General features: G+C 38.0%; 2 protein-coding genes across 2 annotated transcripts; one reads left to right on the plus strand and one right to left on the minus strand.

Annotated features, from left to right (window-relative positions):
- The first annotated feature begins 1,581 nt into the window (after positions 1–1,581).
- LOC139151835 (26S proteasome non-ATPase regulatory subunit 12-like) lies at positions 1,582–14,476 on the plus strand. Its single transcript, XM_070724842.1, has 11 exons — positions 1,582–1,730; positions 5,583–5,642; positions 6,271–6,399; positions 6,956–7,063; positions 8,437–8,541; positions 9,111–9,266; positions 9,756–9,890; positions 10,498–10,610; positions 10,991–11,165; positions 11,858–11,935; positions 12,449–14,476. Exons 1-11 carry the CDS (start codon positions 1,635–1,637, stop codon positions 12,659–12,661), a joined length of 1,368 nt encoding a protein of 455 aa, XP_070580943.1. The 5' UTR covers positions 1,582–1,634; the 3' UTR covers positions 12,662–14,476.
- A 93-nt stretch (positions 14,477–14,569) lies between these two features.
- LOC139151834 (toll-like receptor 3) lies at positions 14,570–23,202 on the minus strand. The gene is made up of 2 exons (XM_070724841.1): positions 22,955–23,202; positions 14,570–17,586 (listed from the first exon to the last, which is right to left on the minus strand). Exon 2 carries the CDS (start codon positions 17,535–17,537, stop codon positions 14,910–14,912), a length of 2,628 nt encoding a protein of 875 aa, XP_070580942.1. The 5' UTR covers positions 17,538–17,586; positions 22,955–23,202; the 3' UTR covers positions 14,570–14,909.
- Positions 23,203–23,789: the final 587 nt, after the last annotated feature.

Genomic DNA, 23,789 nt, shown 5'->3' on the forward strand with positions numbered 1-23,789 from the left:
TAAAATCAGATGTAGAGTATGCATGGTGACATCTATACTTTCGCGGTATTCTCTTGGTGTCGCCTTTCATGCTGTCACCTCTCACTACAACAACAGCGACAGCAAGAGAATACCGTGTAAGTATAGATGTTGCCATACACTACCTGATTTTAATCACATTTGACCCAAATTTCAACTTTTTATGTTTTCTGAGTATAGTATCCTTACACAATTTCCAACAGATGATCAACTATGTTTGTGGCAAGGTCAAGTACACAGATTGTTCGCTGATATGAGCAAGTTCTACTGTATCATTGAAACAAAAGATATTCCAGTGTTGATCAAATAATTAAGAATCTTACTTAAGCAACAATGTTACCACCTCCAGGTCCATAATGTATGAAAGCAAACTTTGCACGGCATAATGTACGAGGTGGAGCAGAGTACATTATGGAGTGCAAAGTTTGCTTGAGTCCATTATGGGCCAGGAGGGCGTACATTATTGCTATTATTTTATAGTTTTGGCAATGATAGTGAATTTGTTAATGTAGAAAACATCTTGGGCCACAATGCTGGATAATCATATTCATTATCAGTATAATAATCTGAGGAATGACACAAAATTCACTGGTATTTACAAAGCTATAATTACCAATAAAGACAATAAATGACACAACAGGACAGAATGTATTTTACTCACTATGAACAGAAACCAGTGTCTACCAATCTCTTCATCATCTATCCACTGAGAAATATTGAATTTTGAAGTATGCAACAGTTTGAAACTTCAAAAAATACAGAGAAATACCTGAAATGAAAAAGACTGCTTGACTTAGGCAAATATCATGTTATATTACAAAAATGTTGGACAATTTACTTGAAACATTCATTTATTATGTATGCTAAAGTTCATTATCATATAATGCATGATTTTAAAACCATGATTGAGATATTTTATATATCCTGTTTCTGTTATTGATATGCAAAAGATTATGTCTGGTTTTTTAAAAGTCTGAAAACTGCGTAGACAAGAAGTACATAAATTTACATCATTTGTACCAATGTCTTCATGAAAACAACACAGGTGGATGCCTTGAAGTGAAATCTGTTGCTGTGCCAGCAGCCGATGAATATAGCTATGAAATTGGCAAACAATATACTTATGTGAGGTTATCAAAAAACCCAATGCCTGCAACGAGCATGAATATGAAGAACTTCTACCATGAAGAACTTCTACCATGGGAGATCTAATAAAAGTCTTCTTTACCATTCAAGTTTCATGATGTTGAGTTTATCAGTGTTGCTGCATTATTCTTTGCTTGTCATTATCAATATCAGTACACGAGCAAAAAAGTACAAAATTTCCTCGGTCTAGTTTCCTGCTAAAAACTATATTTTTGTCTGCAATTGGATACTTTTAACCGTGCCTTGAATAAAAATAGCCAATTTGAATTTGTAAAGCGATAAATTGCCCCGGGTAAATTGCTTACCATGAAAAATTGAACAATCGGTACCTGCGTCTGCAGCAATCAAATGATGAAGGGCGAAGTTGCAGCAGACGACAAAAAGTGTAAGTCCTTCTGCCGGAACAGAAGTGCGCCCTCTTACATCTTTGATCGGAGAATCCGCCTGGAGCCTCGATATCACCCATCAAAATGGCGTCCATCGATGATAGTCGGGCGCAGAAAATGGAAGTTGATTACAGCGATACCGTGAATAAACGAATTCCAGAATGTGAAGAGATGGTCAAGGTATGGAATGAGAAGCTTATGGAAAATTGTTGTGCAAATTATCTCGACGATTGATATTGTATTTCTTGTAAAAACGATATCTAAAAGTGTGGTCATTCCACAGGGTCCTCGAGCTCCGGTGATGATGGTGATCAAACATTTAAAAATGAAGGAAAATGTATTTGGACTCAGTAAAGTTGTTTTGTTGTTGTTGTGTTATTGTTGTTGTTTTTGTAGTTGATAGTATTTTCAGAAAAGGACAAATTATGCGCTGCAAAATTCAATACAGCCTCACTGTACACATGGAGGTAAGCTGCCTCCATGCTATACACATGCGCTGCAAAATTCAATACAGCGATATTGATGATGATGATGATTAAATATTTAAAAATGGAGAAAAATAAAAATATATTGGACTCTGTAAATTTGTTGCTGTTGATGTTTTTATTATTGTTGTTGTTGTTGTTGATAGTATTTGCAGAAAAGAACAAGTATGCGCTGCGAAATTCGATACAGCCTTACTATACTATGCGCTGCAAAATTCATTACAGCCTGTGCGTTGCCGCCCAACTATACTATGGCCTATGCGTTGCAAATTCAATACAGCCTAACTATACATGTGCGTTGCCGCCTAACTATACTATGCGTTGCAAATTCAATACAGCCTAACTATACATGTGCGTTGCCGCCTAACTATACTATGCGTTGCAAATTCAATACAGCCTAACATTACCCAAGGGTTGTCACTTCATTGCCACACACTTTTTTTTCAATCGCCAAAAATGCACCTAGCAAGCATCGAAATCGGTAAAATTCGACGTAGGGTCAAAGCACATTGGTCCTTCTCAATCATACTCAAACATGTTTACCTCTTACCGATGAAAAGTCGAGAAATCAGCAGGTTTTTCGGCGCATCTGGTCGTCTCTTACATTCCAGATTTAAAAGACCGCGCGGTACATTAAGTCACATGGGCGCATTTCAAATCGAACCAATAGCAGAGCTGGATGGGCCCAGCGTGAAAACCTGGCAGTAACGTAAGTTTCTTACGTCTTTTGAAGACTATGGGTGACACTGTCTGCGTATGAAATTCTGGTAACTTTAACAGTTGCAGTTCACCCATAGCAAGAGAAAGTTCTTTCCAAAGACGTGAGAAACTTACGTTACTGCCGGGTTTTCACGTCGGGCCCATTCATTCAGTACGGGCTCAGCTATTGGTTCGATTTGAAATGCGCCCACTTGACTTAATGTACCGCGCGGTCTTTTAAATCTGGAATGTGAGAGACGACAAGATGCGTTGAAAACCTGCTGATTTCTCGACTTTTCATCGGTAAGAGGTAAAAATGTTTGAGTATGATTGAGAAGGACCAATGTGCTTTGACCCTACGTCGAATTTACCGATTTCGATGCTTGCTAGGTGCATTTTTGGCGATTGAAAAAAAAGTGTGTGGCAATGAAGTGACAACCCTTGGGTAATGTTAGGCTGTATTGAATTTGCAACGCATAGTATAGTTAGGCGGCAACGCACATGTATAGTTAGGCTGTATTGAATTTGCAACGCATAGTATAGTTAGGCTGCAACGCACATGTATAGTTAGGCTGTATTGAATTTTGCAGCGCATAGTATAGTAAGGCTGTATTGAATTTCGCAGCGCATACTTTGTTCTTTTCTGCAAATACTATCAACAACAACAACAACAATAATAAAACAACAACAACAACAACAAATTTACAGAGTCCAATAAATTTTTATTTTTCTCCCTTTTTAAATATTTAATCATCATCATCATCAATATCGCTGTATTGAATTTTGCAGCGCTTGTGTATAGCATGGAGGTAGCTTACCTCCATGTGTACAGTGAGGCTGTATTGAATTTTGCAGCGCATAATTTGTCATTTTCTGCAAATACTATCAACTACAACATCAATAACAACAACAACAACAACAACAACTTTACTGAGTCCAAATATATTTTTATTTTTCTTCATTTTTAAATGTTTAATCACCATCATCATCGGAGCTCGAGGACCCTGTGGTCATTATGCAAGTCATACACATGGTTTGTGTCTCAGGCTTACAATACATGCATGCATGTGCGACCATCGCGCTATCATGCATTTTACCTTCGGGTAGATGCTAAAGCATTCATAACATTTTGAGTACGATAAATGCTGATGGGTCAAATCTTTGACTAATACGTATGTTTCCTAGTTTATACCGTCCTGGAAGCTGTGTTCTAAAACAGCATGCTTTACTGAAGTTATGTATGAACTGAACTGGTAGTGCTTTGTTGATGTGTGAACATGAATGATACAGATTTGACCATGCACAATATTTTAGGTTTCATGGAGACTGGCGGGGATCAAAATGAATTGTATTATCAAAACTTTTGCATTAACCAAATGTAGCATATTAAAGCAACAGTAGAAGGGAGAAGCGAGAAACTGCATGAAAAGGATATAGGCCAATATTTGTGTGGAAACCACTTTTCCCAAATGGTGTGACGCTTGAGAGTACTGAGATAATTAGGAATATGCTTCACTAGCCAAAATGAATAAAAAATAAAGATCAATGTTGGTGTTGTTATAGTGATAAGCTTTGAGATTTGAAACAAGTGCTGTAGACAGCGTTTCAATTTTACAATGAACTGGAGGTACTCTTCAAATTGAGATAGAAGAGTCTCCCTTCAGTTGCCAGACTCTTCATACCAAAACCAAGTCACACCACACCACCGTGTCCCATACCATTTTGCACTAAAACCTCTTTGCCCAAAGAGTCACTTCACACTAAAACCGTACAACAAGTTAACTTCACCCGAAACTGTTGCAACCAGTGGTGTGCTAAATATAACATAGAACCGTACCACAGATGTGGTATGTCCATAATATAACCCACTAATGCCCACGATTTCATCATATCAAAGTCTTGAAAGTGAACACATTCAAGAAACTGATATCAGACAATTCCACGCAAGACTAGCTGTGATATCGCAGTGGTAAAGTGGCTTAGTAATCACACTCGGGTCAAGGGTCATCGCCACAGAACCGCTGCAAGCCACCCCATAGACTTTTCTGGTCATTTACGCCGACACTGATCAGTGTCGCTGCTTTAGCACACAAAATAATAAAATCTACTAGTCTTCATAAATTGTACCCATTCAAATTCAAGCAGAAGCCGTTGACGGCTCACTGAAAAATGGTCGAAAATACATGTTGTCACAGTCAAAATATTTAGCAGGACTAGGAGATGAGTGGAAAATAGTCAATGATAAAGTGGGTACAAGTTGATTTATTTAAAGACCATTATTTTGTGCGCTAAATCAGCGACACCAATTGGTGTCGGAGTAAACTACCGAAAAAGTCTATGGGGTGGCTCATAGTGGTTCTGTGGCGATGACCCTTGACCTGAGCACAATCGATAAGCCACAGCACTGCTGCGTAATCACAGCTACAAATGTATGCAAGTCATCAGTTGTACTTATCACGAGCCACACACTTCACAACACTATTACTTGTTGGGCTCCAGTCATTTTGAGATAAGCAAGCTAGTACTAGGGGCGAAGTGGTTTTGGCATTAAGTAGTATTCTGGATGAAGTAGCAAAATATTGTACAGCAAGAAGTATTGTGTGTATCTATTAAATTTTAGTAGCACATACATTTCAATATAGGAAAACTCAGTGTCTCTGTTTTACTTACTTCCATGCTTATAAATATATGAAGATAATCCATTCATTAATCTATTTTCCAATGAAAGAGAAATTACAGTATTTTATTTGCGGAAATGGTTTTCTAAAGAATCATTGTAACTGGATCTGAAAATAGAGAAGTATTTAAATATTAACATCTTATTATGCTTTTGTTGTTTATCTAACAGCAAGGAAAACTTTCAGAAGCCCTGGAAAGTTTGTTATCTCTTGAGAAACAAACAAGAACGGTATGTATGATAGAGTGATTCAGTGAATAAATCAAGCAATTTCTTAACCACAGTTTGCTCTCCATTTCAGCTGATATTTGTTTTGGGAGGGGGCAGAAGAGAGGGGGGAGGAGTAGGCGAGAGAGATCCATTGATTTTTTATATGAAAGCTTTACTCATAGGTTGATAAAATGCTTCAAGTACATTGATGTAGTTTTATATCATACCTTGTATTAGCTATGGTGTCAAGGTAGAAACACAGTTTCAACTAACTGATCCAGATAATTATTAGCCTCACAATAAATTAGCAATAGAATCTTCAAAAACCTTTGTTATGAAAGTTTAAATGTAGTCTTGATGCATTCAATATTTGTTTACCATTGTTCTACCCTACTGTACAAGTACAAAATATTTTATCATTGTTCCTCCTTTCTTTCATGATCATAGTTTAGCCAAGTCATATTGTTTTCATTTGACGAGCTTGACCTATGCATAGTGGAAGGTGGTAAAAGTGTAAAATTATGTGTTCATTCTTCCACAATATTTTCTTTACATTATAACCGTTTAAAGGAAGAAATTTTGAAATGATGTCCTGCACTGTTTAGTACTTCTTGTAAGCTTAATTTCTTTGTTCACCACATACATGTAGGCAGCAGACGCTCATTCCACAGGCAAGATATTGGTGGCCATTGTCAAATTCTGCTATGAGCAAAGAAGCTGGAATTTACTGAATGAAAATTTGATGCTGCTGACCAAGAAGAGAAGCCAGCTGAAATTGGTAAGTGTGGAGTTACAAAGTTCCTGCCCATATTATGATACTTGTCCATGATACCAATATTACAATTTGCAAGTAAATGACAATGTTTTAGGTATTCACAGCAGTGAATATAAAATTCATTAGAAAGATGAGTTCTTGTGATTACTGAAATCATAAAACATGGCTTCCGTGAACAGAAATAAGGGTCGATAGCCGCATTCCCCCAAACATTTATGTATCCATAAACATTCGGTCTGACAAAGTACAGCGTCCTCTTTCCGCTTTTCAATACAGCATTTGAAGTACTCTTTGCCATAAGTGTTTTCTCCCAAAGACAGTAAGCTTAATTGGAAGCATAACATTTAATGGAATAATTCTTTGCTCGTGTACTTCAGTCTAATTTTGTTGTTGATAATGAATTTTAATCACTTCAGTGTACTTAAGTCTAATTTTGTTATTGATTATGAATTTGAGTCACTTCAGACTTTGTGGTAGCAGATTTTGTCTCACTCTTTGAACATGATTCAGACATAATATGGCGCTGCACATATGTTTTTTGTCTCACACACAAATACAGGCTGTGCAGAAAATGGTTCAACAAGCCTTTGAATATGTAGACCAAACACCAGACATGGAAACCAAACTGAAACTCATAGACACATTGAGAACTATTACAGCTGGAAAGGTGAGTGACAAAGCTAAAAAAAGAATCCTGTCTTTTTCCAAAATGGCTTGACATGAGTGAATGACTCATACATCTTCAGCTTGGCTACGGCTAATAGAATTCAATGTCACTGGTAGGCATTTTGTTAAAAAACAAAAATAAAGTAATACTATATGACCCATGTATATTATGTATTTTCCAGGTCTGTAGAGAAGTTGTTTTCTTTTGTGATGGTTGAGTCATGCAGAATTCTACCTGCAGTTTTCTCAAGCATCTAATTTTGGTTTCCATCATGAAAAGCTTTCAGGGTTGCTCACACCAAATTGATTGCAAAACATGTTTTGCAAGTGTTTGACACTTTTTACGACCTGCTTTGAAAGTTACAGTGTCCCCATAAACAATAGAGTAACATCGCTAACATTTTCAATACAGGTGAAAAAGGTCCTCAATGATGTTTATGTTTTGACACCTGCAAATGTGCAAATTCAGCGCTCAAAATGGTTTAGATCTGTAACATGATGTAGACATAGCTGGTATCACAAATACTTGTTTCAGAATAGATGTTAGAATCATGGTTTGACCCTTAGCAAATAGATGTGCTTCGCTGAAAAAGAAATTGTATGGAATAATTAGAATTTGTTGAAAAAGTAAGGGTATGAAATTTGCTGTCAGCAAATTGGATGTTGGACAAAAGAAAAATGGATTACTGTTTAAAATAAGTGTATGAAGCACCTTGTAATTTTACAGCTATATGTAGGTGTGTGGTTTTTCAATAGATTTTTTCCAAGATTCTCAAAACCATGATCTGTGAATGATTTAACCCTTTTCCTGCCAGATGGTATCACTTCCCCATCTGCCAAGTCAGTAAAAAAGTAGAATTGAGCCAAAACCATATGTATTTTGACGAACTTGGTTTAGTATGTTATGGCAACTTTAGTCTATAAAAATCATGTTTACAGTATCTCTAGCTTCAGGGACCTTCAATTCTTTAAATCTTTGTTAAAATGCTCCATATTGGACATGTTTCGCTTTATTAGTTTTGACCAACTTGACCTAATGGTGAAATACGAACTTGGCAAGTAAAGGGTTAAAGGTATAAACTCGTTATAATTTTAAGGTGTTCTTTTCGGTCTCCAACATAGAGAAACTAATCATTTTCTGTAGTAACATGATTTTAACTGTGTAGGTGGGTGCAGATAAGAGCTGATAGCCAGCAAAAACAACCAGCTAGTTTGCTTCAAAAAAGGAATATATTCTCCTATCTCTCCCACTCAATCATTCCCCTTGGTCTATTGGACTGCCAAGCTTTTAACATTTTGCCATCAACTTTTGAGCCCAGCTACATCACATTATTCAGTGCATGAGTAAAATGAGTGTTGTTCTTTTACCTTCAGATTTACGTTGAAATAGAGCGAGCTAGACTGACCATGAAACTGACCAAAATCAAAGAGGACCAGGGAGATATAGCAGAAGCTGCCAAAATCTTGCAAGAATTACAGGTATGTAACAACTTCAGTCTGAAGCTGCATTACTGTGACTAGTTTTAGAAAAGATCAGGATGGGTTTTACAGATTGGCATTCATGTGTCAACAAACAAGCAGATATATTTGTCTCATGCAAAATGGAACTTTCTGTAGACTTTCTTCCTCGCAAATATTGGATATTGCACAGGTGTTCAACTGAATTAAGTGTAGTAATTGTTAATTGTAAACCCCAGCCCATGGGAGAAAGAAAGATGAATGTGGAAAGGAGATATTTTGTTTCATTTCTTGTATGAGAATGTCATTTAAAGATACAGGCAGTCATTTTTTTCTCTTCGGAATTGATAATTAGACAACTCTAATTCAAACTTCAGAAGGGTTTATACACGCACACTCTAGCTTTATATGCATCTGGATGTGTTATTGCTGGTCTTACCAAGTACTTTGTTCTCTGTGAAAAATGATAGTTCAGTATATGTACTAGCTTCTGTTACGCAAAACACATGTAAGCTATCTTTGATCTTCCCATTGATCTTTGATCATGCTGCCACTATAGACGTAATCTATGAGTAAGTATTTCAATGCAGGTGGAGACGTTTGGTTCCATGGAGAAGAAGGAGAAAGTGGAGTTCATTCTGGAGCAGATGCGACTGTGTTTAGCAAACCAAGACTACATTCGAACACAAATCATCAGCAAGAAAATCTCCACCAAGTTTTTTGAAAGTACTGATGAAATTGTACAGGTATGACATCCATGATACCCATCAGTGATAGCTATTACATTTCATTTGTAGAGTAAATCTCCACCAAGTTTTTTGAAAGTACTGATGAAATTGTACAGGTATGACATCCATGATACCCATCAGTGATAACTATTACATTTTAGTTTTGTTGAGTTTTTATCACTTCAGTCATGGAATTACCCATTTCCTGGGTATTACTGGGAAACATCAAGACAAATAGTAATCATTTGTTTGGACCTTGTACTGGTGATTTGTATTTCCATACACTGTTGCTGCTCATTTCCATGTATTTCAAAGACTTGTGTATGTGCCATGCAGAAAAACAAAAGACATCAACAGTAATAAAACAGTAACAGTATTACATGAGGAGCGGATCCAATTTGCCTACTCTCAATGCTGCATTGGATCTACAGTTCAGGAAAGCATACACATTGTAGGAGTAGCAAAGTTGACATTGTATCATTAATTTACTGTACATTCTTCTGACAGGAACTGAAACTGAAATACTACAAGTTGATGATAGAACTAGATCAGCATGAAGCTTCCTACCTGCAGATTTGTAAACATTACAGAGCAGTCTATGATACTCCAATTATCAAAGAAAACAAAGAGAAGTGGCATGAGGTCAGTTTACCCTTACCTGACCCCAACAACATCATCAGTACTGGTTGTGAAGATCTGATGATCGTGCCAGTAACTTATGACAGTGTACATGAACTTTGGAACGAGAGTATAAAAGTGAAAATATTTTCCCCATTTATAATGTCTTGTTTCTGTGAGATACAGTCCATCTGCAGATCCATTTAATTCTAATACTGGTCATACAACTGACTGAGGTCTAGTGTTTTTGAACCAGTGTTGGATGATTTTCACTGTCAAAACAAATCACTAGTATTTTTATACAAACTTTGTGTACTTTGAATTACTACAAAGTAACATAATATTTCTTTCTCTGATCATTTATTCAAGTTCTGTCTCAACCATGCGTTTTGCTTTCTGATTTGAAGGGCTAATCATACGAGGAATACACTTTAAATCCCTTTTTGAGTTCAGGTCTTGTCAAACATCTCTCATTGATATACCGGTATATGCACCAGGTTGTTTTAGTGCCTTGGAGAAGTGGAATTCCTACCTATCCCAGCATCGTGCAGTTAGAGAGTCACTAAGATGTCACTTCACACAAAAGTGCTTTTCATAAAAGAATCCCTCCGTCCTTCATTTCTTTTTACAGACCCTGAAGTGTGTTATACTCTACATACTGCTGTCTCCATATGACAATGAACAGTCAGATTTGATGTGTAGAATCAGTGAGGACAAGAACCTTGAAGAAATGCCAATTTATAAGTAAGAAACTTTATCATTACGCCAAACAGTTTGTCAAAAAGAGTAAGAAATCTGTGCCAATTACTGTGTATCATTGGAGTCAAAGTCTGTATATTCTTCTGTTGTCTCCAGAATGAGGTTACAGTATTCCTGTGAAAACTATCACATATCCATTGTATGTCTTTCTGGTCAAGTAAGCACAGTGACAAATTCATTGAACTTTAATTTTTTGTGAATAATGCAAGTTTGTGACTATGAGTGTATGACTATGAGTATAGCATGCCCATGCTTGTGATTCAGAGATGTTCCTTCATTAACAAGGGCTTGGCTTGGAGAAAGTTAAATTGCTATTATCTGAGTGGATTCTTTTATGTGAAGTAAAACCCGTGTGTGTCTTTCAGAAATCTACTGAAGTGCTTCACGACTTCAGAGTTGATGAGGTGGCAGCAGGTGTGTGCAATTTATGAACGCGAGTTGAAGAAAGGCAGCAAAGCCAACCAAGCCACTGATGTATTTCCTGACAATGATGATGGCAAGAAACGCTGGGATAACCTAAGGATACGGGTTGTAGAACATGTAAGCAGAAAATGTTTCCCAGTTCATGAAACTTTATGAAATATATCTTCAATTGTATTTATTACTCAAGCACTCTCTCTTTTACTGATAAAAACTTCTAGAATAACTCATACTGTAGCGTAGCAATGTTATTAATCCTAAATTATAAGCTGATGTTATATTTGGTGTACAGTTGGTACAATCGACTCCCAAAAAGTGAAAATTTATGTGAAGATGTTCTGATATAAATCAGCAACTTGTAAGCATAGCAGGCTGACGTAATATGAAGATGCTTTTACCTCCATGCAGGTATCACACAGACATGGTGTGCTGTGAAAGATAAATGCATTGCATTTGACATGTACAGCATTTATACAGGGCATCAATAAGTTAAGCTAAATTGATTTAGTTCCTACTGGAATCAGTAATTTGAAACAGGAGATCACAGTTTATACTGATTTTTCACGGTCAAGCCCATATATGGTCATATTTCAAATAATGTAAGCTTACACAAGCGTAGTCTTTTGTTTTCGTCCAGATGGAAATAAGTACCAAGGAAGGCAGACAGGTAGTTGGTCTTACGACAGAGGGACCATGTCGACTGCAGTTACGACTATTGAATTGCCGTTGCTAGTCACCTTCACAAGTATTTCAAATTATAATCAAATTAAATTCTCTGAAAAACTTGAGCTCATTTGCATTTCCCCCCGCAGAATATACGTGTAATGGCCAAGTACTACACCAGAATAACCACCAAGAGAATGGCAGAACTCCTAGAACTATCAGAAAGTGTAAGTAGTCCATCATTTTCATGTTCAGACCTTTTGAGAATGTCAACTTGTAAAAGACAGAAAAGCTAAATCATCAAGTTTGCTGTCAAAACTTTTGAAAGTCATAAAATTAATGTGATGTACATGAATTTCCTATCGCTCCGATAATTTCGATGTATTATCTTTTACTTTTATTCTGTTTGTAAAATGCAATTTCTTGTTGTACACTAAAATAGTGTTAAAGTGCGTAGTGTTAAATTTGTTAACACAGCCTCTGTGTAATATCTGATGTTATTGTCAACAAGTTAATTCTGCAAAAAGAGAATTCCAGTGATAACAATAACATAGCATATTTTACACAATGTGTTGTGTTTGCAGTGCAAATGCCTTGTATCTCAATTTACTTTTGAGAAACAAAACAATAAAACAAACAAAAAAATAAAACCCATCAAAATCTTCAGCTATTGTCACTGTAATTGCTGGCTGAGGTGCGTTTTACTAAGTTTGCGTCTTTTCTCCTCCTCTCTGAAACAGGAGACAGAAGAGTTTCTGTCCAATCTTGTAGTGAACAAGACGGTCTATGCCAGGGTGGACAGACTACAGGGTATCATCACGTTTGCTCAGCACAAGGACCCTAACGACATCCTCAACGAATGGTCACACAATCTGAATCAGTTGATGCAGCTAGTCAACAAGACCACACATCTCATCAACAAGGAAGAGATGGTGCATCAATTTGCGCAGTGATGACATAGGATGTACAAAGTTTATGTATCCTCTCATCCCCGTATCTCACTGTACATGGTCCAACCCACAGTATTGAAGATGACTGGATTGAACCATTGTACAGTTGTGTAAGGGTCAACTAGAATGATTTATTCTGACTCAGTGACACATAGCTTACCTTCTAATGTACCCACGATGGCAAACAGTGATTTTCAACACAACTGCTCAGTGAAGTTGCATTCAATGACTTGGTCCAAATATTTTACACTTTGTCTCTGCATGATTTGTCCCTCAAGTTTGGAGCATTTTCTGTGGTTCACAATATCCATGTGTAATGTTGTCGATTAGTAGAAAAACCTGTACAATCCTGTATATTATGAGCAGTCTTTTTTCAAATGACCCATTGAGGGACTGTAGTGAGAGGGTACTTTGCTTAAAAGCCAGTAATGTCATGGAAGCTTCACGACTGTTAAATGTGAGCAGAGGTTGGTCTCAGAATTCGACATGACCTTCAACCTTTTCACCCCTATTTCCTTATAACAGGGGTCTCATGATGCCAAAGAGAGCATTAAATGGATCATACCAAAATGTGGCAGTGGTATGATTATGGTGTGGGGCAAACAGGAGGGATACAGAGTTAATACAAAAAAATTTTGTGATACTGAAATATTTCCATGACAACTTACCCTAAAATTCATCCAAAAACATTGCCAGTTATAAGGGTTTCCTTTTACCTTTCGAACCATGTATAGGGTAAATCTCTGTGTGATGTCAGTGGTCACCATCAGGTCAGGGTTCAAGGGTCAGCAATGTAATGTGTTCATTTTTGTCATAAAAGTGAACTCGGGGGTCTCCTGTTACTCAATGTGTAGATGTCATCAAAGTCATTACAATCGAACTGTTCAACGCTGAAGGGCAGGGTGACGAGTAGTACTGTGATCGTGAAAATGGACAGTGATCATTCCTTGATGTTGTGCGAGGAGTTTAACTCCCAGAGGGAGGTAATCTGCTTGGTCCAATCCTGTTTTATGCAGTGGTGTAGTTTGACTCATTCCACCTCAGTGTAGATGGGAAAGACCTGCTATTCAAAATACATCAATATTAAAGGGCCAGTAATGCTAACTTTGGATGATTTCTTTGCTGTTTTTGTTTTTAATGTCAACCATGATTTCTTGTTCTTCTCCCCAAACCATACTGATATATGCAGTATTGTAATGTCAACTTGTCAACTCAGCCTTTTCCTTTGTAAACTGTGTTGTTATATTGACAATTGAATTCTGGTCTGGACTAGAATTCAGATACTAATAATAACAGTACATTTTACACATAAAGATGCCATGTTGAGAAGCTAAATAATGGGTGTTTCAACATTTTTCGGGAGAAGAGTAAGAACTTGCCATTTACATACGAAATAAACATTATGAAAAAATCATCAAAAGTTAGCATTGCTGGCCCTTTAAGATGACAAGTACTTTGCAAAGCACAATATTGCATGGAAATGAGGAGCTGTGTATTTTTTATTTTGGTGATGTGATACTTACTTTATGCATTTACAGTCACATAATAGTGGGACTGTGATGCAACTATAAGTACTGTGATAAAACATTGTCATCTTATTCCCTGATTGAACAGTCAACGCAAGTGTTCCCAGTTACAAGGTTCCCCCATGATATTCAGTACCTCTTGTATTATTTGAGTTTTGAGATGAAATCTGTCTTTTTTTCCACCGTGGATATGCAAAAGTATTTATAGTAGGTTACTGGTTACTTTTCCTTTAGACCAAGAGTTTCTGTGAACATTTGTTATGTTGAATAATAAACATACTGTCTAACCTTTCATGTGTTCAGGTCGTAAGACTTTCAGTGTATGTGATTTCATGGCTCAGCTTCAATGCATCTGTCTTCAAAAACTGCACTCCACTCAAAAAGAAATTTTATAATTTCTTACAATCTATTTGTGTGGTGCCAAAACTAATATGTATAAATGACTGAAAGAATTTCTTTATCAAAGGGAAATTACATATGCACTAGCTGTGTGACGTATTTGCATAGAAGTTCAAGGGCAAACTGGTCTGTTTTTCAACATTAATGATGACAATCCTGTAAGGTATATCTCTCATTTAATATAACGGTAAAAATTTACATGTCAATGATATTTTGAAAGTGAAAAATTTCATATGTACAGACATTATTTTTGTCAAAATTAATTATTTAATGAATTACGCGAACTGGATGCGTTCACCCCTAACAATTTTTTACCCTGCCCACAATTACACATTCACATTCCTATGATTGACATTAGACCCTAAAACACTTTTCAGCTTCTGCCAAAATGCCAACTGCTCCCCTCTGTCAAAAGGCCATTGAAGGTAACTTTTCTTGTTCATAAATCTGTGTGCTCTCTCATACTCTGTCAGTTCATGTTGTGGAACTTTATCCAGGAAAATCAGAATCAAGATGTCCTTGTGATTTTCAAAGTATTGTTGTATTGCTACAGTCCTTTGATATATACACTTTTCACTGTTTAGAAAGTTTGACGTGACAATACATATTGTTTTTCTGCTCTTCTCTATCCGGGTTGCAGCGTCATCAACGTTGTAACCGCCTCCTATTCTATCCCTGTCATCAAAGTAGAGCTTAAACTTTGGCGATGAGCATTCCTCCACGTTTGGAATCAGGTAATTTGTCACCCACTCTTTGTCCCCTGGTTCGTCACTGCATGCAATATATGCATCATAAAGGTAATACGAATCTTCGCCGTCGAGGACGGAATAACTGTTCCGATGCGCCTTGATCATGTAACACAAGCACTTCATGTAGCCAGAATACCTGATGCAAGTTGCGATGAGAATGACCAACACAACTCCGCAAGGAATGATGATTCTCCAGGCCCACATGGGCAAGACGTGATCGCAGATCCATGGTGACGGATGGTAGGAAAGAAATGGATGCTTGTACAGTGAAGGAGGAGAAAGGCACTTATATCTGTCAAGGTGAACCAGTTCTGTTGTGGTCCGGTCCACCCATTTTCTGAACCACTCCATGTCGCAGCTGCAGGAGAAAGTGTTATTGGCGACGTTGAGGACTTTCAGAGATTGCAAGAACGGTTCCAGATTAGTCTTGTTGACCAAAGTGATCAGGTTGTCCTGCAGATCCAACTGCTGCAGTTTCTTTGTCTCGGCAAACAGGCAGTCAGGCAGATAATGTATCTTGTTGTGCTCTAGGCTTAAGTTAGTCAGACTTTGCAGGCTCTTGAAGGCTTCTCCCGGAACGTTTTCAAATCCGTTCCAACCAAGATGCAGACTCTTCAGCTTTGTCAGGTTTTCCAGCATCATCAGCGGTCCACCTGGATGAGATTCCTTCCAGAGCCCAGCCAGGTTGTTGTGTTGGAGGTAAAGTGTCTCCAACAAAAATAAGTTGGCCAGAGTATCCTCAGCAAGGGAGTTCATGTTGTTGTTACTTAAATCAAGTGTCTTCAGCGAAGTCAGACGCCTGAAGGGTGACGGTCTGACATTGATGGAAGTCATGCCATTCAAGTTCAGGTACAAGTGTGTCAAGTTCTTCAGATTATCAAAGGCCTTTGCATTCAAGGAAGCTTTATTATGGCCGAGATCTAAGCGCTCAAGGCCTCTAAGTCCTTCAAAGTTGTCCGCGGATAATCTTTGGTGAATCTGGTTATTGTACAAGTTCAAATTCAGTAAATTCGCCAGACCTGTGCACGCGCCAGGCTCTATGGATGTAATCTTGTTGTTTCTTATGTACAGATACTTCAATGGCAGTGAGGAAATGCTGGAAAAGGTATTCCTTGCCAGCACCGACAGTGCATTGTCATTCAGTGACAGACTGTGCAGCGATTTCAGTTCAACCAGAGCGCCGCCGTCAAAGTGATGCAAATTGTTATTATCCAAGACCAAGTACCGAAGTTTATCCAATCCGACAAAGGAAGACTTATCGATCAGAGTGGTGATGTTGTTGAAAGACAAGTCAAGATGCCCAAGCTCTTCTGATTCAAATCCCGCAAACATCCCGGCATCGATTCCCTGTAAGTTCAAGTTCCTCAGGATCAGTTGGTATATGCTCTTCCCTTTCAATGGAGTTGATAATTTCCTCACCAGGTCTGAGAGGTCTCCTTTGAAGCTTGCACTGACATTTACAGTTTTGATGCTCTTCACAGAAAGGAAAGTGCCGTTTTCAATATCGGTGATCCGATTGTAGGAAAGGTCAAGAACACTGAGGGATGCCCCTTTGAGCGCTGTGAAGTAACCTTCCCTCAAACCAGCCAGGATGTTGTGAGAAATGTTCAGTTTCTTCAGATGTGATAAATTCAAGTCCTTGCCCAAGTTTACAGACTGCAGTTGGTTGCCAGCAAGATTGAGATTTTTGAGCTGAAGTGTGTTGATTAGCATATCTTCGGGGATGGTTTTCATTCTGTTAAAAGCAAGGTTCAACTCAGTCAGGTTATGGAGCGGATTGAAGACCCCATACGGCAGGGTTGCCTTGGTGACCTCATTGTGCGGTAACAGTATTGTCCTTAACTTTTGGTTGGTCCGAAATGTATCTTGATCGATGCGAGCCACGCTGTTGTAGGACATATCTAGATATTCCAAGTTTGGGAGTTGCTGAAAACACGTCCCGGTTAGTATCGGTATGGAGTTGTGGCTCAGTATTAGAGTTTTCGTCCACACTGGGATGTTTGTAGGCACCTTGTATAGTCTCATGTGGCTGCAGTCAAAAGTATATCCCCGAACAGTGCACTTAGATTTCACATGATGCTTTGCGCTAGTGGTGCGTCCATTACGGCTAATGATAGACAACAATATCAACAGTGTGATCACTTTGTAAAACACCATCTTGATAGCGATTGATGTGCACGTAGAGATACAGGCAACACTTATCATTCAACAGTGACTCTGTGACTTCTGTTAATGTTATTGCATGATATCATTCCTGAAACAAAAATCATACAAAAAACAGTTTTACACATGCAGCAACTTAGATGTAAATGTGTAACTCAAATTATGCCCTGTTGCAAGGTTATATATAGTGCCTGTGGAATTTTGTTCAGTTATAATACTGAGACATCACAGGTGGTAGCCAAAAATTTATGCTCATATCGTGACAGTTTTTCTGATATTGCACACAAAATTATTTTTTTTAAATTAATGTTTGGATAAGGATAATTATTAATACTTTAGCAATGTGCCTCTAAGCTCAATTTAATCGCAACTAACACAAGAATACACACTGCATGAACTGGTTGGTATCAGGATGATGCAAACACATTTCCAAAAATTCCAAAAATTACTCATAGAGTTTGTGAATGGTTCTACTCCGGAATAAAAAGGACGCGATGCGTTCTACAGACTCCGTACGCCCAAATAATCACGTGATGCCGGTACAAACAAGCCCACATGTGTACTAACGCGTATGGAAATACACGTTCGACTATGCGCATTTGCGCTCATGGCTTTGTTTGTACTGTGGCCGATTCGAATTCCGGGTTTGGCCTATTGGAGGTTCACTAGAATATGTTATGCTTCATGAACAGAAGATTTATTCATTGCCTTTAATAAGTACTCCTGTCTCTGGCACTTTGATGGTTTGACAATTCTATTACTAGGATGGTTTCATGTCATCACAAATAATCATAGATCATCATAAATAATGCAAAACAAGATGCAAATACTCCTGATACAAAAGGAATGCAATTATCGTTTCAGAAAGTCAGTTTTGGGTCAAGAGAATATGCAAAACATAGCATCAATGACACTTGGCTCACATTTGATTTGAAATGGCAGGCCAGTGTGAGAGTACATAAATATGTTTATCTCTGGGAACATGCACACCAAGTTTCAAAGCAATCGGATGAGTGATTTCAGATTTTTTTGACCAAAAATGGGAAAAATTGCCCAAAAATAAAAATATGAAAAAATTCACCCACAATTTGAAGATACTCAAATAAGGTTGCCTCTATGTACATGCATACCAAGTTTCAAAGCAATCAGAATATTTAATTCAGAGAAAAATTATTTTTTGACCAAAAATAGGAAAAAATTGTCCCAAAAATACACATCAAAATTTCACCACAATTTGAATAAAACCTAATAGAGACCAACTCTAGGATCATATATACTAAATTTCAAGGCAATACGATGAGCGCTTTTAGAGAAAAAGATTTTTTTGACCGAAAACGGGAAATATTGGCCCAAAATATACAACTATCAAAATTTCACCACAATTTTAACAAATCTTACTAAAATGACCATAAACAACCTGCATACCAAGTTTCAACCAAATGCAGCCCGTGGTTACAAAGTTTTAGCGATTTGCTGGATTTTCTCTTTTTTACCTCATTTGCATACTTTTGATACTGACATGTTCATTTGAACAAATTCATATCTACACCCCTGGTTGCACCTTTACACCAAATACTAAGATGGTAGGTGCTGCAATTTTGGAGTTTTTGATGTGGACAGACATAAATCCAGACGTACCGACATACAGATGCTGCTGACTGACAACTTAAGATTTTTTTTGGTATACAGTAAAGAACCATTCAGGGACTTAGAAAATCGTCAGTTTGGAGAAATGTTTGGTTTATAGACGTCCTTTTAACATAAAGATCCAGTGTTTCATCTAGAAAGGGGGATGGAGGGATTCCCTCTCTGTTGACGTCTTGGCACCGCTAGAAATTTGCCCCCCCCCCCCCCCCCTATGAAATGGTACCAGTCACACCTTAGACATACAAGCAGAACATATAAACTGGTGATATCCCCCTTAATTTTCTGGTAAAGGGGGAAATCCCCCCTTTTGATGCAGGGCTCGAAATTAGCGGTAGTCCCGCGTCCACCGACTACCAACTTTTCTCTGGGGCTACCAAAATCCATGAAATGGTAGCCCACACGGACTACCAAAGCCTGAGACCTGAAATTCAGTCAGTACTTGGCATGCCATGCCCAGTCGGTCACTTTGGGAGGCAGTCAAACCATAGATGTATTTTTGTACATCCATAGTCAAACCAAGCTAGACACAGAAAGGCCAGACTATGACTTTATTATACAAATTACTAAGACGATCGGTTATGCGGTGGAACTTCGCAACAAAGTTTCAATATCTGAACTGAAGTACTTGAATGACAGGCACAGGAATGATGGCCAATGAAAACGCATTTTCGTTGCATTTTGATCATAATGTATCAATCACAATTACACGGAAAGTATGCCTCCTCCCTGCAGAAAGGCCCATGATCTACTTTTAGCCCTGCTACAGTATGTGTCAGTGCTGAGAAGGTTGTGTCGTTGTCATGACGACTCAAAATTTGCATACAACTCTGAGAGTAAAACAGGTTGTTAATAGGTCACAAAATTTTGAGTATCACTATCGTCCATTATACCTGTTTCCTTGGGTATTAAAGGTGTGCAATATTCACATCAAATGACTAGAAAATTTACTTCATGGGCAGAATCTAGAAAAATAGCCTTTCGTTGTCCGGGCAGCGACTGCCTATGGTTTTGGTAACGAAAAAAGATATCCCTGAACTAAAAATAGGCATGGGCTACCAGCCATTGTCACTGGGCTACCAACTTCAGAAAATGGTAGCCCAAGTGGACTACCAGGGAAAAAAGTTAATTTCAAGCCCTGTGATGCCATCCTGGATGAAACACTGGAGTTCTATTGGGGCTGGGAAAAGGGTTCAGTTTAGACAGGGTTCGGTTTAGACAGGTTTTACTGTATATACATAAACCAAATGTGAGCTAAAATAGACCTTTATGGATAGGATTACCCGTCAATTTTGACAAAATCTAGCACAATGAGAGTACTACCTCACACAAATACAATGACCTAGAAATCTGATCTGCTACATAACATAACATGCTACATATCCATAGTTTTGTACATCAATTATACATTCTTTGTCAGTTTTGCGTTATATATTATCACTAGTACTCTTTTATACCAATGTCAACAAATCAAAATAAACCACTAATGATACCAAGTGCTATGAGTGGGACATTAGGAACTGAAAGAGAGCATAACATTGGTGTTTGGGTGTCATTGCTCTTTTTTCGCCAAAGGAAAATTGTCACCTGATTATGCTAGAGTCAGCAAGGCAAACAATAAATAATGGGTACATACAGCCAATTGGTATATGCAAATGCCATCAACAGTGTGTATACTGTATACACCCCCACCTCCGTGGGTCATAGGTGTTCATGGCAGACTATTTGCTGAATGGTGTTTACCATGCTGTTTATGGCAAAAAATTGTTGAATACCAAATATTATCAGAGATGCTGAAGCAAAGAGGTTAATCATTAAATATCTTGTGGAGGAACTGGAAGACATGGGTAAAACGATATCATACCTTTTGGAAAATAATTTACTGGACAGACCATAGGGTCCTCAATCTCCGATGATATTAATGATGATGATGATGATGATTAAGTATTTAAAAATGGAGAAAAATAAAAATATATTTGGACTCTGTAAATTTGTTGTTGTTGTTGTTGTTTTTGTTGTTGTTGATAGTATTTACTGAAAAGAACAAAGTACGCACTGCGAAATTCAATGCAGCCTAACTATACATATGCGCTGCAAAATTCAATACGGCCTAATTGCAGCACATATGTATAGTTAGGCTGTATCAAATTTCGCAGCGCATACTTTGTTCTTTTCTGCAAATACTATCAACAACAACAACAATAACAACAACAACAACAACAAATTTACAGGGTCCAAACATATTTTTATTTTTCTCCATTTTTAAATATTTAATCATCATCATCATCATCAATATCATCGGAGATTGAGGACCCTATGGACAGACCTACATTTTTACTCACATATGGGCGATGCAATTTTCCCTATGTGCACAAATTCTGCGGTAAATGTGCATATCCTACATTTGTACTTGCTATTCATGTGTATGCAACACAGTATGTCGCAATAAAATTTCCGTTAGTGGACAGTTTGTCACAATTTACCTAAAAGGTAAGTCAAAATTCATTCGGTCAGAACAAAACGTCCGTGTTTTTTGTGTTCAAACTATCTGCAGACCATTATGCACATGGTAATGTTTGTCGCCAGGATACATGAGTACATGAACATTTAGTAAAAAGTCAAACAATTACTTTCTCATTATCTACGTCTGAGAATAAAGTGTTCAGAAAATCTTTGTAGCTAGGTGTACGAGCTTGCAGTAGCAGGGATAGTCTATAGCCGTTTAATGCCAGAATATCAAACTTTTCAAAGACTCGGCAGAAACCGACCAGCAAAATTTTTCTGCACGTGTATTCCATGGGGTACGTTTGGCTGGAAAAAAAACCCTGGCGTGTCATATCGAGCCTAATCACATGATCCCGGAATCTCACAGAAAAGTGCCGTGCGCATGTTGACGAAGTACAAAGTGCATGCAATAGGTATTAAAAGTGGAATGAACGATAATTATCGTAATAAAGAAGAAATTTGCCTTTTTTTAAGAGTTATAATCTTTGGAAACTACAGAAATGTGTACGTAAAAGAGAAACGTTAGACCATCGACGAAAACTCTCGGGGGTCAAGTATGATCAGAGTTGTATAAAATCACAATCATTGAGTTAGTCATGGCCGCCGAAGGTTGCACTGATACTTGTTTGATGAAGTCTTGAAGAGCGAATAAGTTTCTCCCCAAAATGGCAAATATATGTTACACGAAACTAGAATATTAAATTGGCTTTGGAAATAAGAATGTTGCATAACAGTCCCCTACTCCCTCCATCCCCAAAGTTACGGGTATACCTACATGGGTACGTCATCGTGCTGTGTGTTCCCGGTGTTATCGCGGCCTCCCACCGCACGCCCGGAACACAAAGCACAGTACTTAGGGCTACGTACGTGTGTCCTCATGTGTCCTCACGACCATAGTGGCTACCTATACATGTACTGGGTTCCACCTTTTGAATGTGTCCCCTCCATTGTTCAATGGAGTGACGCATATACAGACTTGAAGTGACGGCTACACGAAGCGAAAGCAACGTAATTCCCATAAAAATAAAGCATTCAGTGTGACGAAAATATGGAAATGAAATGTGCATCGTGTACGTCACATTTTCCATCACCATCACGTCGCAATACTGATACACGTACCGCCCTACCGATCGGATGTAATTCACATTCACAACGCAAAGATATGCCTCAATCAACAACCGCATACTATCTGGCATATTTTCCTAAAGTATAAGCTTATACGTGCGTGTGACAAAATAACCGCACACTGTCTGACATAAACAGATCACGGTCTAGCGTCTCCCGTCCTAACTACAGGGAAAACAACATACCGTTCAACTGCTCCCGCCTCGTATCTGAACTTGACCTTCTGCAGACAGACTTGTCGCGGTTGAATAAGCTCATGGACGATCAAGTGCGCCAACGATATTGGTCGATTTGAAGATAACCACCACAGCTCAGCTGGTCGATCTTCGGCCAGCACCGATATCGCTATACACTAGCTGTGACGACCCGTCGAGCCTCGATGTGGACTGTTCACAGGATACAAATGATCATGCGTGCTGTGACTTATGAAAATACATTCACCTCACCACTGCACCGTCACACCTTGGTTTCATGAGATGACACAAACAAGAACTTTCCTTTCGTGAGGTACTTTCCAAGAAAGCGAATCTGCGATCGATGGTTTTCTGGGAAAGAAGGGTGTTTAAAATCGGGGTTGGCTAAATTGAGAAAGGAAAATTGTGCACAAGTTTCATCAGACTAAATCCATGAAAAATGGGACGAGAAGCATACAGCAAATTTCATTTTAAAATTTTGAGTTGTCGATGGGATCACAAAATTTTACAGAATCACTTATGTGTTTCTTTAGTTGCTTATACTGAAATAACTGAGTGGCTTTATAGTACTGCCTGCTAGCATTGCACAGATTATGAAAGCCAACAATAATATCGTTTAAATATCTCTCTGCATGCATGCAACAATGAATTGTCCCTCATTCAGAAAAAAATATTAGAGCCGTGCAGGTGATAGGTCAACCGTGGAAGGTGTTCAAAGGGAAAATTTATATATTTTGAAGGAATGCTAAATCTACATAAGTGATTGACTGGTGTATTTGTGTTTCACTTTTTGAGTTTAACTATGAAAATGAGTATAATACTATTA

The sequence above is a fragment of the Ptychodera flava genome, chromosome 15 (assembly GCF_041260155.1).
Source record: "Ptychodera flava strain L36383 chromosome 15, AS_Pfla_20210202, whole genome shotgun sequence".
Taxonomy (NCBI): Eukaryota; Metazoa; Hemichordata; class Enteropneusta; family Ptychoderidae; genus Ptychodera; species Ptychodera flava.

What these genes read in the sequence shown, in the direction of transcription:
- LOC139151835 (XM_070724842.1), top strand. Translation starts at nt 1,635, where the DNA reads ATGGCGTCCATCGATGATAGTCGGGCGCAGAAAATGGAAGTTGATTAC. An exon ending in GAACTATTACAGCTGGAAAG is followed by an intron (nt 7,064 to 8,436) that starts GTGAGTGACAAA and finishes TTTTACCTTCAG; the next exon opens with ATTTACGTTGAAATAGAGCG. An exon ending in ACAAAGAGAAGTGGCATGAG is followed by an intron (nt 9,891 to 10,497) that starts GTCAGTTTACCC and finishes TTCTTTTTACAG; the next exon opens with ACCCTGAAGTGTGTTATACT.
- LOC139151834 (XM_070724841.1), bottom strand. Translation starts at nt 17,537, where the DNA reads ATGATAAGTGTTGCCTGTATCTCTACGTGCACATCAATCGCTATCAAG.